The sequence below is a fragment of the Notolepis coatsorum genome (assembly GCF_963971535.1).
Source record: "Notolepis coatsorum genome assembly, chromosome: 10".
Lineage (NCBI taxonomy): Eukaryota > Metazoa > Chordata > Actinopteri > Aulopiformes > Paralepididae > Notolepis > Notolepis coatsorum.
Window position 1 is genome coordinate 127,053,337 of NC_140174.1, and position 16,915 is coordinate 127,070,251.

At 46.5% G+C, this 16,915-nt stretch overlaps 1 protein-coding gene across 1 annotated transcript in view; it reads left to right on the plus strand.

Annotated features, from left to right (window-relative positions):
* Window positions 1–4,361: 4,361 nt before the first annotated feature.
* The window catches only part of trim36 (tripartite motif containing 36), a 129,623-nt gene continuing 117,069 nt past the window's right edge, over window positions 4,362–16,915 (plus strand). Inside the window, 1 exon segment of the mRNA XM_084323357.1 lies at window positions 4,362–4,469. Coding sequence (XP_084179483.1) covers window positions 4,407–4,469 — 63 coding nt within the window. The 5' untranslated portion in view covers window positions 4,362–4,406.

Here is a 16,915-nt window from a genome sequence, read left to right on the forward strand (position 1 = left end):
CCAATTGTGTTAGTAGGGACGACTGACCAAGCTGGAGGTACCGCTGACAGCTGGATTCGATCCCAGAGTCTCTGTGGTGTTAGGCGAGGGCTTAGTCTTTTTATCATCCCATAAATCAGTCTATCGTCATAAAGATTCAAGCCAGTAAATTTTCACCAGGTTTTTTGGTATAAATGTACTATAAATAAGGCTATGAATGATATATCAACAAACCCCTCTGTAAAAAGAAGCAGGGTATAGATGGGAATAAAGTATGGTGTGTGTGAAGGTGCTAGGGAAATGGATATTTCATCTCTTATGTGTAAGAAAAACTAATTTTGGGGAAAACGCCCTCAAAGTTATGTATTGTAATTGTGATTTATGGACACAATCAGACAAATAGTTGATATTGTATTGCCACTAGTTTGAAATAAGACATGTTAAGGAAGCAAAATATTAAAATAATCTCAGAATCGACCAAAATAAATATATTTGCCTATTCACCATAGGCTGTCTCGCCTAAATAGATACACACACACACACACACACACACACACACACACACACACACACACACACACACACACACACACATAAGCCCTACACATTGCCACATTACATCATTGATCTCATGTGACAATATTGAGTCATTACCAGGACACCAAGGGCCCTTGGGTGCTGGATCTGTATAAATCGATTATACACAGTAAAACAAACTAATCAATGCTTTCTATTGATTATTCACTCAAGTGCCTGCGGCCCCGGTTATGTGTCCTTAAATGGTGATCTGCTTAAGTAGTTGCTCATATATCTCACACTGAGACACCTTAGCACTGAGATCATCCTGATAGCTTCATTATAAGTCAATTAACCCTTTCACTACCACACTACAGAAGGTTAACCATTGCAATACCACACTACAGACGGTTAACCTTCTGTAGTGTGGTAGTGAAAGGGTTAATTTAAAGAGGGATCCCACTTCCTGGGTGGTCAGTTGTGCAATGGGTGCTGAGGCGGGAAGATTATAGAATAGAATAGAAATACTCCCACAGGAAATTCGGCACTACGCTCACAGTAAACAGTAAACATTTAGGTAGTCAAAAACAAAAGTCATGAATAAGAATAAAATACGATCCGGGATATACATTTATATTGTACATAAGAAACAATGACAAGTATATACGTGGTGCACTGTGTGAGGAGAGGTAACAGGGCAGCAGATTGCCACCCTAGAGCCTATAGAATGTACACAAGCACACTTATTACACGCACACACCACTGCTAACATATACTGTACCTTGTATTGTATAGGTTTGTATAACATTGTGTATTATGTTTAGTCTATGGTCTAGTTTTTTTTATATCTACCTTTTTCTCCTCCTTTTTCTGTGATTTTTCTCCCCATCCCAATGTACCTCTAGTGCCAATTCTCCCTCCCCTGTCCTGGTCGTTGCTCGCATGTGCCCCCACTGGCCGGTTGTAGGGAGGATAGAAGCCTTGCATCACATGTCCCCTCCGATACATGTGGAGGCAGCCTGTCACATCTTTTCACCTGCCAGCGCGGACTCTCATTTGGCGAGGAGTAACGTGTAGGAGGCTCACACTGCCCCCGCCATTTTCCTGACTTTGCTGTGCAGGCGCCCCAACTGACCTGTAGGAGTCGCTGTTCACAACGACCAGACTACCACCCGCTAACTCTGCCAATTGAGTTAGTATGACGGCCGGCCCAAGCCGGAGGCAACGCTGACAGCCGGATTCGAACCCGGTGTCTCTTGCGTTGGTGACGAGCGCAATGTCTGCTGCGCCACCCAGTCTATAGTCTAGTTTATAGTTTTGCTTTATAGCTATTTATACAGTTAGAAATAGCATAGCATAGTTTGTATATAGAATATACGTTGTGTATTATGTTTAGTTTTATAGTTTAGTTTTAGTTAGTAGTAAGTATATAGTTTATTTATAGCTTGTCTAGTTTATAGTTTATACATGTAGGTAGTTATAGTTTGTATAGAATATACGTTGTAGGCCTACTATGTTTACAAATCTACTACAGTTGAGGTGGCGGGGAAAAACAAGCATCTCACGTTTTTCTGAATGCATGTACATAGTACATTAAAAAAAACGGTGACAATAAAATAATCTGAATCTGAGAATGCAACCACTCTTCTCTCCTGGCTTACCTTCTTTATTTCGTTCTCAGCCTTCCCACTGTCTCAATAAAGAAAGAATGGGAGTGGACTGTTGAAAAATATTACCAAAACTATCCTATAATAAAACTAGACAATACATTTGAGCAATAATGTGTAGAGATGTGTGTGATATTCCGCAAACACCAGTAAGCCTTGCTCTAATGTTGGCGATGTCAGATGACAGAGATGATAGAGGCTTCGTAAAGGGACTCCAGTGAGTCGGTGTATTGTTGGCTACTTGGCTGTGTGTGTCTGACATGTTGTCATCATCTGTCAGACCCAGACTGCTCGTTTGTCCCTTCGAGTGCTCAATGGGGTGGAATATGTCCCCGTGAAGCAGCTAGACCGCGTGAATATTTTAGGCAACCAACTTGTGTTTAGCGTTAGCTAGACCATCTGGTGACGCCGCGGCGGTGCGCGTGGAACAAGTGGCATTGCCAGAATTTACGCACAACTCAATCGCCGGTTCACAAAAGATGCATAGGATTCATATCCTGGTTTTGGGGCGGGGGCGGGGGGGGGGGGGGGGCAAACACACACCCACGGGGTATAAAGATGTGTGTATGTCGGGATTGAATTGGATATCTCGCCACGTAAACATGTATAAGGGGCTATTCCCTAACTAGAATAGCCCCCGTATAGCCGTTCCTTGGTGACCAAGCCCTGAAAAAATTTCAAACAAAGGTAACGGTTATGTTGAGACCAAAACAATATGCTAGTAGTAGTAGCCTTGGCGTGATATGATGTGATGCAAAAAGGTCTGATATAAATGATTAGACACGCACATACACGAGCGCATCTCCAGTCGTGCGTAAATGACCCGCGGCGCCGACTGGCTGCTGCAATTATATAGTAGGTGTCGATTTGCACGTGGAAAAAAGCCCAGAAAATGCGCAGTGTAAGACCAGAGAACTGACCCTGCAGGGGACTGTTTACAGTGACTCTACAAAAGTGACAGAGTTCATCATCCATTGCGAAGTAGGGACTGTTTACTGTCAGCGCTGCATACAAAGGACTCTGTACTGTATCCCGACTCCCGAGACATCGCCGCCGAAGGATGACGCTGTGATTCGCGTGCTACCGGCGGGGGGGGGGGGGGAGAGAGAGAGGCAGGGAGGGAGAGAGAGAGAGAGCAGAGAGGCAGGGAGGGAGAGAGAGAGGCAGGGAGGGAGAGAGAGGAGAGAGAGAGGGAGGCAGGGAGGGAGAGAGAGAGAGAGGCAGGGAGGGAGAGAGAGAGAGAGCAGAGAGGCAGGGAGGGAGAGAGAGAGGCAGGGAGGGAGAGAGAGGAGAGAGAGAGGGAGGCAGGGAGGGAGAGAGAGAGAGAGGCAGGGAGGGAGAGAGAGAGAGAGCAGAGAGGCAGGGAGGGAGAGAGAGAGGCAGGGAGGGAGAGAGAGAGAGAGAGCAGAGAGGCAGGGAGGGAGAGAGAGAGGCAGGGAGGGAGAGAGAGAGAGAGCAGAGAGGCAGGGAGGGAGAGAGAGAGGCAGGGAGGGAGAGAGAGAGAGAGGCAGGGAGGGAGAGAGAGAGGCAGGGAGGGAGAGAGAGGAGAGAGAGAGGGAGGCAGGGAGAGAGGGAGGGAGAGAGGGAGGAAGGGAGATAGAGAGGCAGAGAGAGGGAGGAAGAGACAGAGAGGCAGGTAGGGAGAGAGAGAGAGAGGGAGGGAGAGAGAGCGAGGGGAGGAGAGAGGCAGGTAGGGAGAGAGAGACAGAGAGAGAGGCAGGGAGGGAGGGAGAGAGAGGCAGGGAGGGAGAGAGAGAGAGAGAGAGAGGCAGGGAGGGAGAGAGAGAGAGGCAGGGAGGGAGAGAGAGAGAGAAGCAGGGAGGGAGAGAGAGTGAGAAGGGGGAGAAAACAGGAGAAGCGCGGTCACGGCGCCAGCAGAAAGATGTACAGTAGTGGAGAAGATGAGGGCGGGGTTTCCACTCACAGATGATTGCAAACCCAAATCAAATTGCCTTCATGCGTTGTACACCATCATCAGGCAACAGGGGCGCATAACGAGGCAGAGAGGATGAACATATGCCCGTGGAAGCAGCGCATCCAGGAATATCTCTCCGGTGGATGTTATCTCCCCTCCTCCTCCTCCTCCTCCTCTTCTTCTGAATGAAACCCGTTTGATCTTGTTTCTTTGACCCTGCAGTGTTTTCAGGGCTGCTCTTCCCCCACTCCCCTCATATTTCTGACCTGTTTGTTTATTGAACAGTCCGCATTCTCTGCTGCTGCCGCACTGACATCTTCTGTATAGCCATGTCGGATTCCGAAGATATGACGGAGTTCGCCAGTATAGTGGAGCGGATCGAGAGAGGAGAGGTGAGTGGTGGTGGTTGACCGGGGTGATGATGTGTCTTCTTGACAGATGAGGTCTGACTGCCGGTGCCGAAGGCCTGACAGTCAGGGTGCTGCTGTCCACTAGACCAAGGTGTGAAAACTATAGCCCGGTGTCCATGGAGATCAAGGAAGGATGCTCTTTAGAGACAGTAGATTATTGTTCCATATAGTCTCATAGAAAGCATAATCCAAACCCATCGTTTTCAATGATGTGCCTATATTCTATTCGATTCGATTCTATTATGTATCTAAACACATTGGATCTTTTGCCTATTTCTAAAACACTTGATCCATTTAAGTAATAGCTATTCTACTCTGTACTATTCTATTCTATTTTATAACACATTCTATTGGATATAAGTAACCTATATTATAATAATGCATATTTTCTATCTTATTGAAAAAAGAAAATACTGTAGCCTATCCTATGTGTGTATATATGAGCATATTCCTATTCTATTATATTCATTTAACATTCACATATTGATGTTGTTGGGTGTTTTCTAGCCTATTTCTAAAACAACCTATTCAAGGGACATGCCTATTCTGTCCTACACTATTCTATGCCTATTCATATCCATTCCTACAACCATTTTACAACACATGGTATGGCTATCTCCTACCATATACGCATATACGTGTATTCTATTCTGTTCTATTCTATTCTATGCCTGGAATATAAGATTTACGGGCTACTCTATTAAAAGACTGACCCATGACATGAAGATCTTAATTACACGCTGTAATACCAAGTCTGATTTTAGATATCGCTGTAACCGTTATAGGCAGTTCTATTGAGTTCTGTGTAATTCCATGGAGCCATGGAATTACAGTAAATTTGTGGGACACTTGGCATAATGTCTGTGAGACTAATTAGAGTGGTGAGATGTAGGCTATAGACGGAGAAGCATATAGTCCATTTCCATGACTCGTGTGCGTTCATGGACAAGCCCTTCTCTGAATGCAACTGAAAGGTGTTAAGAAAACACCACATGCATGTGTGTGTGTGTGTGTGTGTGTGTGTGTGTGTGTGTGTGTGTGTGTGTGTGTGTGTGTGTGTGTGTGTGTGTGTGTGTGTGTGTGTGTGTGTGTGTGTGTGTGTGTGTGTGTGTGTGTGTGTGTGTGTGTGTGTGTGTGTTAAAGAGAGAGAGACAGAGAGAGACAGGGAGAGACGGGTCTGCATCCCCTTAACAATTGTGTGTATTGAGCTGTACTGTACTGTACTGTACCCATTCTGCAATCTGTTAATTAAAGTTTTCAATCAATCACAGAGAGAGAGAGAGAGAGAGAGAGAGAGAGAGAGAGAGAGAGACAGAGACAGAGACAGAGAGAGAGAGAGACAGAGATAAAGGAGAAAGAAAGAAACAGAGAGAGAGAGACAGAGAGAAAGGAGAAAGAAAGAAACAGAGAGAGAGACAGAGAGAGAGAGAGAGAGAGAGAGAGAGAGAGAGAGAGATAGAGAGAGAGAGAGAGAGAGAGAGAGAATGAATAAGGGAGCGTACAGTAAGCCTGGGGCGGCTATGGCTCAGGGGTAGAGCGGGGCGTCCAATGATCGAAGGGTTGGTGGTTCGAATCCCGCTCAAGCCCATGTCCATCCCATTGCCGTTGTGTCCTTGGGCAAGACACTTAACCTACTTGCCTTGTATGAATGTGTATGCATGTGAATAAATGTTGGTGGTGGTCGGAGGGGCCGTAGGCGATGATTATTCGCCACGCTTCCGTGAGTCTGCCTCAGGGCAGCTCTGGCTGCAATTGTAGCTTACCACCACCGGTATGACTGTGTATGAACGAATAATGGACTCTGTGAAGCGCTCTGAGTCAGAGAAGAGCGCTATATAAATCCAATCCATTATTATTTATTTATTATTATTAACCTCGTCACACCTGGCTCCTCTGAGAGCCAGAACCTCGTCACACAGCCCGCTCCTCTGAGAGCCAGAACCTCCTCACACCTGGCTCCTCTGAGAGCCAGAACCTCCTCACACCCTGCTCCTTCTCAGAGTATCCAACAATCTCCTGCTGTCTGCTGACACTGGTGAATGCTCTGTTCTGGTCCTGTTAGACCTGAGCGCAGCATTTGATACGGTCAACCACAGCATCCTTTTGGACAGGCTCAGGGAGTGGGTGGGCATCTCTGGGAGCGCTCTAAGCTGGTTTGCCTCTTACTTAAGGGAGAGAACATTCTCGGTGGCTGTGGGTCCTTTTAAATCTGACCCCACCCCCCTCTCATGTGGGGTACCACAGGGATCGGTGCTAGGACCACTCCTTTTTGCCATTTACATGCTTCCTCTAGGCCTCCTCATCAATAAATTCACAGGCATTAAATACCACTGCTACGCAGACGACATACAACTACTCTGCTCTTTTAAACCCGACAATTTGGAGAAACTCAGCCTTCTCCAGGAGTGCCAGCTCGGCATTGAGAGCTGGATGGGGAGTAACTTCCTCCAGTTAAATGCAAAAAAAGGTGCTGATCGTAGCAGCTGAAAAGACTGCAGCTAGAGTGGCCACTCACTTGGGGTCCCTTAAAGACAACATACGTCCCCACCTGAGAAACCTGGGTGTTGTCTTCGACCAGGCCATGAACCTAGACAAACATGTCAAAACACTCACACGCACCTGCTTCTTTCACCTCAGAAACATTGCAAAACTACGCACCATCATATCTCACTCTGAACTAGAACTGTCCGTGCATGCTTTTATTTCCTCTAGGCTTGACTACTGCAACTCACTTTCCACCTGTCTCACCAAATCATCCACAGACAAACTACAAATGGTCCAAAATGCTGCAGCCAGGCTACTCACAAGGTCGAAAAAATCATGTCACATCACTCCCATTCTGGTATCCCTGCACTGGCTCCCGGTACACTAGAATTCACTTCAAAGTCCTCACTTTCACTTTCAGAGCACTCCATGGTCAGGCCCCCATCTACATCACTGAACTCATCCATCCCTACACCAACACCCGCTCACTCAGATCTGCCGATCAGCACCTCCTGGTGGTCCCCAGGTCCAGGCTGAAAACAAGGGGTGATCGAGCCTTCGAGGTGACAGCACCAAGGCTCTGGAACGCTCTCCCCCTGGACCTGCGAACTGCCCCCTCTGAAAACTCTTTTAAAAAACAACTAAAAACTCATTTGTTCAGACAGGCCTTTGGTCATACATAGGCACTTTTTCTTGTCCTCACTGTTCCTATAGTTTTGTTTTTTTAACTAGTGACTCATGATTTTATCCAAATTATTTTATTCTACCTTTTTATCTGGTTTCACTGTTTTTTAACTGCTGTCTGTTGTTGTTGTCATTTATTTCAGATTTTGTTTTGTTGTGTTTTTTATATAAGCTGTAGTGTAAAGCACCCTGTGCATTCATGCTGTGAAGGGTGCTATATAAATAAAAGTCATTCATTCATTCATTCCTCTGAGCCAGAACCTCGTCACCCCTGGCTCCTCTGAGAGCCAGAACCTTGTCACCCCCCCGCTCCTCTGAGAGCCAGAACCTCGTCCTGGCTCCTCTGAGAGCTAGAACCTCGTCACACCCCCGCTCCTCTGAGAGCTAGAACCTCGTCCTGGCTCCTTTGAGAGCCAGAACCTCGTCACCCCTGGCTCCTCTGAGAGCCAGAACCTTGTCACACCCCTGCTCCTCTGAGAGCCAGAACCTTGTCACCCCTGCTCCTCTGAGAGCCAGAACCTTGTCACCCCTGGCTCCTCTGAGAGCCAGAACCTCGTCACACCCCTGCTCCTCTGAGAGCCAGAACCTCGTCACACCTGCTCCTCTGAGAGCCAGAACCTCGTCACACCTGCTCCTCTGAGAGCCAGAACCTAGTCACACCTGCTCCTCTGAGAGCCAGAACCTAGTCACACCCCTGCTCCTCTGAGAGCCAGAACCTCGTCACACCTGCTCCTCTGAGAGCCAGAACCTCGTCACACCTGCTCCTCTGAGAGCCAGAACCTAGTCACACCTGCTCCTCTGAGAGCCAGAACCTAGTCACACCTGCTCCTCTGAGAGCCAGAACTTAGTCACACTGGCTCCTCTGAGAGCCAGAACCTCCCCCCTCCCCCCTCTCCCCCCTCTCTCTCTCTCCCCCACTCTCACCTCACCATAGACTACCATTTGTATACCCCCTGCTGGTTTGATTGTGATATTACTTCAAGTTCAAGTTTCAAGTTTCTTTATTAGTTGTCATACAAAAATACAGAATACTTTTATATGAAATGCTTCTTTCTGTTTTGCTCCTGAGAGTGTGCTAGATAAAAATAGATAAGTATAAAATAAGTATAAAATAGAAGTCAAAAGTACGTAAACAAAAGTGTACAATATACATATATACAATATACAATGCAGAGTAGAAAAAGTAACTGCGTTACAATACAATATACAGTACAATGCAGAAATGGGATGAGGTACAATTTAGGGTAAGGTGTAATGAGGTATGAGTTTGTAGTGCAAATCTCTTTACCAATAAATATAAAGTGTGTTAAAGTGTCTAAAGTGGGTAAAGTGCTGCAGTGAGTTGTTTATTTAAAGTGAGTGTGTGCGTGTGGATGTGTGTGCTGCGAGTGTATTTGATGGTTTGTTACATAGTGTTATTGTCATTGAGCATTACTTGTTACTTGTATACTCCGCTCTCTACTGACTATACCTTCCGGATCTCCAGTCAGGCTATACTGTGAACAAGCGCTTCAATTTAATTTGATTTGACGTGAACTCGCAGGCCCATTGGAGGAATTGTGTATTCAATGTAAATTCAAACAAGAACAGAGATTAATTGTTTTATTCATGTAAAGGACCCACTTCTGATAACATGTTGGTCCTAGGGATCCCAATCTGAGTTGCTTTTAGATACAATTTGGTCCATAATTGCTGTACTTGGGGACAGTATGGAGCGAGTGAAACCTATGATCAGAATAGCCATTCTTATACATTCTCTCATTGGGCACTTCATCAGCTCACAGCTGTCAGCACTGGCGTTTGCACCAGCAACCTGTTGGTTTACTGGCCAGCCTCTCTACCTCTAGGCCACACGCTACCCCATAATACTGCTGTTTTTATTCCCAATGCTATTCTATTCTATTATGTATCTAACACATTGAATCTTTTTTTGTATCTACTTTTTCTCCCCATTTTTCTATTTTTCTCCCGTCCCCAATTTCACATTGTCCAATTCTACCCTCCCCTGTCTCGAACGTTGTTAGGCCATGCCTCCCACAAGCCGGCTGCAATGTGGACGAAGCCTTGCATCACGTGTCCCCTCTGGTACTCGAGGAGGCAGCCGTCGCATCTTTTCACCTGCACAGCGCGATCTCTCAGCGGCGAGGGTCTGCGTGGGAGGGACACGCCGCCCTCGTCGCTTCCTGATTCTACTGCGCAGGCGCACCAACCGACCTGTAGGAGTCGCTGTCCACAACGTCCGATCCCCACCCACCAGCTTCCCACCCCCTAATACTGCCAATTGTATTAGTATGAACGACCAGCCAAGCTGGTAGCAACGCCGAGAGCTGGGCTCGAACCCAGCATCTCCTGCGTTGGTGGCGAGCGCCTTGCCCACTGCGCCACCTAGCCACCCACTAACACATTGGATCTTTAGCCTATTTCTAAAACACTTGATTAATTTAAGTAATAGCTATTCTACTCTATTCTATTCTGTTTTATACCACATACTGATAGCCTATTGGATATAACCTATATTATAATAATGGATATTATTTTCTATCCTATTGAAAAAAGAAAATACTGTGTACATATATATATATATATATTAAGCATATTCCTATTCTATTCAATTCTATTAACTTAACACATCACCCATTGACAGATCAATTAACCCCTAACTGCTCCTGATGAGCAGGTCGCGTCTATGCCAAATACAACGCAGTTCGGTTTCCGGGTTCCTCTGATTGGCCACTAAGCCCACGTGACCACGCGCTAGCACGCCCCCCTTATCGCCCGCTGCCGCGCTGTGAAGCGGAAGAGCCAGCGGGGCGACGCGAGGCGGTGGTTTCAGCAGCAGCGGCCGTCTTCTTCCGATCTTCATGTATGTTGTGTATGTCATAAATGTCGATATGAATTGAAAATGGGGGACCCTGATGTAAACAAGACAAACGTCTTTCTCTGGGCCCTATTCCCCGTACCTGGTTCAACTAAGTCGATCAAGAGGGCCATTATCCAGCTTCAGTTAACCCGATGTTTGAAGCCGGGATTTTCATGTTCCTCGAAGGTGGATTCAGTCTCGTTAACTAGAACCAGACTTGAGACCCAGGATAAGTGCGCGCGGCCGCTTCAGTAGAAAAGCCAGCACGTATCGATAGCAGAGATCCTGATTCTCTAGCGGCATTGATTGATTAATTGATTTAAAACCTTATTAACATATTGCAGTACGGCTCAATCGCCTCGCCGACAAGTTAAATGCGTTATCTATAGGCTAATTTTAAGTCCCTCATTACCTCAATCAATCAGATTATATTTCTTTAAACTTGCCTGCTGGATTGAATAATCAAATGAGATCTTGCTAGCGAAAATAATTAGTTAAACTGTTATACAGAATAACGATACGGCTCTCTTCCCATTGATTGATGATGTATGGTCGATCTTTTACTTATCTCCACTGTGGTGTAACGGGTTCTTCTTTTGACTTTCACGCAGACGACCGGGGTTCGAAACCTAGTCTTTTCCTTCTTCTTGCAATGTAGGAATAATTCAATTTGGTGCACGTTGAGAGCTATATAAGGAATGACATCCTCAATGCATGTAGATTTATAATATTTTAACTTAAAACTAGGCTACCTTTGCGTATAATCATTAATATTATATTCCAAAAAATTATATTGGAAACACGGGGTTTTGAACACCGGTCGTCGGGTTGCCAGGATTGAGCACTACCGCTGCGCCACTGTGCCAGATGGGATAAATTCATTGTTTATACATTAATGAACGAGAGACCCGTGTTTAGAATATTCTTTATTTTGAATGACGTTTTATCTCTTTATTCTCATTCATTAATGTGACGTCAACGGCTCATTCAATTTCTCAAATCCGTCAATCAGCGCATCTCATCAGACATTTTAATCCCAGTTACAATATCACACAAGATCCACAATCCACGCATAGACACTTCAATTTTATGCGTGAATGAAACAAAATCTCCTTCCTCGCTCCTCATCCACAGCGGAGAATATGAAAGGAATCAGAGCCAAACGAGCGATAGGTTTCAATCATTAAGGATATCCCCGCGGGATTCACATTTGCAATGCTGCGCGTTGTTAAAATAACCACATAATGTGTACATCGCACCGAGCGAGCGCCACGGTATATATAACGTGCATTATTTAGGACAAAGTGAATTTAGTATCAGCATTTTGGGTCTATTTTACATTTCAAAAGCCCCCTCTGGAAGAATGGAGCACAAAAACGTAATTCAGAATGGTATAAAGCAGATCCTAGACTGTGGGAATAATTTCAGGAAACGATCTCACTTCTTTGCGGGGGCGTGGCCATGCTTCATCCGGCTAACTTGAACTTAAACCCTGCCCTCGACCAGGCTCAAACTTTTTGATCTGTTGTCATGGTGATTTGGACAATCCAGCTTCGGGGAACGGGAAAGTCCGGCTTAAGTCAGACTTCACCGAAAGTTATCCGGCTAACTCAGTTATCCAGGTACGGGGAACGGGGCCCTGGTCTGCATCCCCTTAACAATTGTGTGTATTGCGCCGTACTGTATTGTACCCATTCTGCAATCTGTTAAATAAAGTTTTCATTCATTCATTTCTCCCCCACTACTCCCAAAAGTAACACTAAATAGATAAAGTACAACAACGCCAGACTCAAGAAACTGTGTTCCTTTTGGATGTGTTCTCATAAACAATGTTTGTTTACACTGCACACGACATTCGAGGCTGCATGGGTGTAATCTCTCTAGCTATATCAAAGAGGTTGCGTTCAGGAATCGACGTTGTGATGTCCTACGGATCTTCCTCTCTAAAAGCCCCACGCAATACAGCATGTCTTGAATGTTCAGGCAGGAATTCACTGCAAGAAAATGTGTTGCTAATCTTTGTTCAGTACAATATGATTGGAAAAATAAGCTACATCTGGAATGAATAAAGTGATTTCTTTTTTTTAACTGTCAAGGGTACCAGCGTCTTTTTCTCCAGTAGCGCGACTAATATCCATATCAGTTACATCATCCAAGGTATTGTTACTCAATGTTTGTGAGCGTGGTTTGGAGATATTCACAGTAATTGTTAATTCAGTAAAGTAGTCAGATCTACTCTTTATTGAAGGTACTGATATGTGTACTCTATAAGAGGATTAATACTACAAATGTAATGGTCCTGAATGAGTATAACAATTACACAAAACATTAGCTTTATATCAGCCTTTCTGAAAGAAGAAATGGTTTCTTTATACATAGTCCTATATATATAATTTGAAATAAAAAAATACCATGTTCCTTAGTCCTGTATTATGATCAAACAATTACACAAAAATGCATCCTATATAGACTCATATGCCAAAACATTCAGAAATACCCAAATGATGCGAGTTTGTTTTTTTATGACATGCACAACTACAAGCTTTTAAGAACACTGACATAACCGCTGAATATCACTGAAATCCAAGTTAATGTATATCTTAGAAGTTCTTTGTTTCATCGTACAAACAGCCAAAGCTGTCATGTATGTTGTGTATGTCATAAATGTCTATATGAATTGAAAATGGGGGACCCTGATGTAAACAAGACAAACGTCTTTCTCTGGTCTGCATCCCCTTAACAATTGTGTGTATTGCGCCGTACTGTATTGTACCCATTCTGCAATCACCGCCTTGCGTCGCCCGCTGGCTCTTCCGCTTCACAGCGCGGCAGTGGGCGATAAGGGGGGCGTGCTAGCGTGCGGTCACGTGGGCTTAGTGGCCAATCAGAGGAACCCGGAAACCGAACTGCGTTGTATTTGGCATAGACGCGAGCAGGTCGGCACCTTGCATGGTTGCCTCTGCCGTCGGTGTGTGAGTGAATGGGTAAAATGTGAGGAACAAATTATAAAGCGCTTTGGATAAAAGCTGCTATATGAATGGTGTTAGAGCTTTTGTGGTTACTTGATGCTGTGCAGAGAGGACCCGCCTGCCAGAGGTCAGTGACCACCGGTCATGAAAGCACAAGGAACAATCAACCAACAGACCCTTCAGACCAACAGTGATTATAGAGACGCTCCTTTCCGAGCACCTAATCTGATCCTATATTGATTGGTTGATTTTCTTTGTCCCTCTGGCAAAATGAGGGGATGATTCAATTGCTCCAATAATAATACAACTTTATTTGTATAGCACCTTTCATACAACAATTGCAGCTCAAAGTGCTTCACAGTAGTAAAAAAGACATACAAAATTAGCACAAAATTGACCAAAAAGTGCAGACATAAAATAAGTATAAAATAGATAGCAGCAAAATAGACAGAGTCATGGTGAGGCATAGAACATTAAATCACATCGTTTTTCATATTAGGATCTAACATCTTCATAGGCCTCTTTGTTTACGGTTTGATTATCACTGATACACATCCTGAGCTTTTTGTGATTTATGATCACAGGGACGAACCAACAGTATATAAAAGAGTAAAATAGAATAGACAGAGTAAAATAGTGCAATAGTGCAGTGCAATAAAATAGTTAGTACAATTGAATAGTTATCATCTACAGTACTCTCATTTACAGTACAATAAATCAATCAAATAAAATAGCCCTCATTTACAATACAATAATCACAGTATTGTAGGCGGCTCCTGGATTGAATGGGAAGTTCGTATCCAAGGTCAGATTTTGCCAGCAGGCTTTGAATAGCAAAATTTTTGAGAAAGGTCTGTTTATTTAAAGCTTTGTCCATATTTGTGTTAAGAATCCTACACCTGGGATGTTATGGTTTGACACCGACCCCAAACGCAAACGGCACAGAGAGAGTAGTTTCAGAGTTAGCCAAAATCTAGGGCTTGTTTATTTTACAGAGTAAACAGAAAGAACTTGGTGGAGAACAGAACAAACTGGGAAATAAGCATGTGAGGAATGTTTGCTGCTCTGCAGCCTCTCCCGGGGGGTTACGTTTGAGGAATCTGTCCGTGACGTCAGAGCCGCTCTGCAGAATCCTCCCAGCATGTACTCCGGGGTGGTGGCGGAACAGGGAGAGAGAGAGAGCGGGTTAGCTCAGTGAACAATTGGAAACTGACAGGTGACAGGTGAAGTGACTTGTCCAAACAGATAAATCCAAGTGACAGAATCTTCGGTGTGAAACACACAGTGAGCAATGTCCAAACAATAAATCCAAGTGACAGAATCTTCGGTGTGAGACACACAGTGAGCAATGTCCAAACAATAATAAATCCAAGTGAATATCCAAAACAGGCAAAAAGGGTGAGAGACAGTCTGAACGAAAAACAGGATCTCTTCAGTGCTTTACACACACGAAAAATGATTGAGTCCAAAGACTGTCTTGCAAAAACTCACCAGAGCGCTGTGCGTGAAGCGAGCGGATCAAACAGGGCGAGCGCTTCGAAACGGGGAAGCAGGTTCTCCAAACGGAATACTCCTCGAGAGTCCTGGGAGGCAAAGCACAGGGAAAAGCAGCGACGGAAGGAAACGGCAATTGCAGAGAATATTTCAGAACGATCCAACAACACTAAATGGGGAATCAGGGTATATAAAGCAAAAGGGATGCTTAATGACAAGCTGTGACAGCTGCGGGATGAGATTGACCATTGCTCCAGAAGCGTGTGGTTGGGGGAGCACCAATCAAACGGCATCTACAGGAAGAAGCGTGTGGAGAGGAGAATGCAATTAATTAACCGAAAATCTTAAAGGAACAGAGCGAGTGGGTGAGCAGCGGACAAAAACCTCACAGTACCCCCCCCCTCCACGGGAGCCACCCGGCGACCAGGCCGACCCGGCTCGCCCGGATGGGCACGATGGAAGTCTGTGATCAGGCCGGGATCCACGATGAGCTGTCAGGAGACCCAGCTCCGTTCCTCCGGGCCGTAACCCTCCCAGTCCACCAGGTACTGGAACCCCCGACCCCGCCGTCGAACGCCCATCAACCGGCGGACCTGCCACTGGGGGTGACCGTCCACCATCTCGGGAGGTGGTGGATCAGGAGCTGGAGGCATCAGGGGACTGAGGGAGACAGGCTTAACCCGGGACACATGGAAAACGGGGTGAATGTGCATGGACGCAGGAAGTTTTAGACGCAGAGCTGCCGGACTGAGTACCTTCAGAACCTCGAAAGGTCCGACGAACCGGGGGTTAAGTTTCTTGGCCGAGGACCGAAGCGGGAGGTCCCTCGCGGAAAGCCACACCCTCTGCCCAGGGTGGTACGTCGGCGCAGGAACCCGGCGCCGGTCAGCCCCACGACAGGCGCGCTCAGATGTCCGGAGCAGCGCGGTCCTGGTGATCTCCCAGACCCGTCGGCAGCGGTCGAGGTGGTCCTGCACGGAGGGAACTGCCACCTCCGTCTCCTGTGCGGGGAAAAGAGGGGGTTGGTAGCCCAGGGATACCTCAAAAGGTGAGAGGCCGGTGGCGGAACTGACCATGGAGTTGATGGAGTACTCGACCCAGGGAAGGAAACGGCTCCAAGAAGCTGGTCTCTCGGCTGCCACACACCGAAGAGCAGACTCCACGCTCTGGTTCATCCTCTCCGTTTGTCCGTTAGTCTGGGGATGATAACCAGAGGAAAGACTGACCGTCGCCCCCAATCCCTTGCAAAAAGCCCGCCATACCTGGGAGGTGAACTGGGGCCCCCGGTCCGAGACGATGTCCTGGGGAAAACCATGAAGGCGGAACACGTGGTGAGTCAGGAGGTCCGCCGTCTCGGCCGCCGAGGGAAGCTTGGAAAGGGCCACGAGGTGAACCCCCTTGCTGAACCGATCCACCACGGTCAGAAGGCAAGTGTTCCCCTGGGAGGAGGGAAGACCTGTGACGAAGTCCAGCGCCACATGTGACCAAGGACGGCTCGGAACGGGAAGTGGCTGTAACAGCCCGGAGGGTGCCTGGTGGGAGGCCTTGCTGCGGGCGCAGACCGTGCAGGCCAATACGAACTCCTTGACGTCGTTCCTCATGGTGGGCCACCAGAATCGACGAGCCAGGAAGGAGAACGTGCGATGAACGCCCGGGTGGCAGGCGAACCGGCTGGTATGGCCCCACTGGAGGACCCGGGACCGGACTGAGTCGGGGACGAAGAGACGATGAATCGGTACGTTGCTTGGAGCGCGATGGAAGCGTAGGGCACGCCTTACCACCCCCTCGATGCCCAAGGTGACGGCTCCTACTACCCTGGCCTCCGGGAGGATGGGAGTCGGGTCCTCAGTGGGTGGAGCCCCCTTGGAGTGTAACCGGGACAGGGAGTCGGCCTTCGTGTTGCGGGAACCAGGACGAAAAGTCAGCGAGAAGTCGAA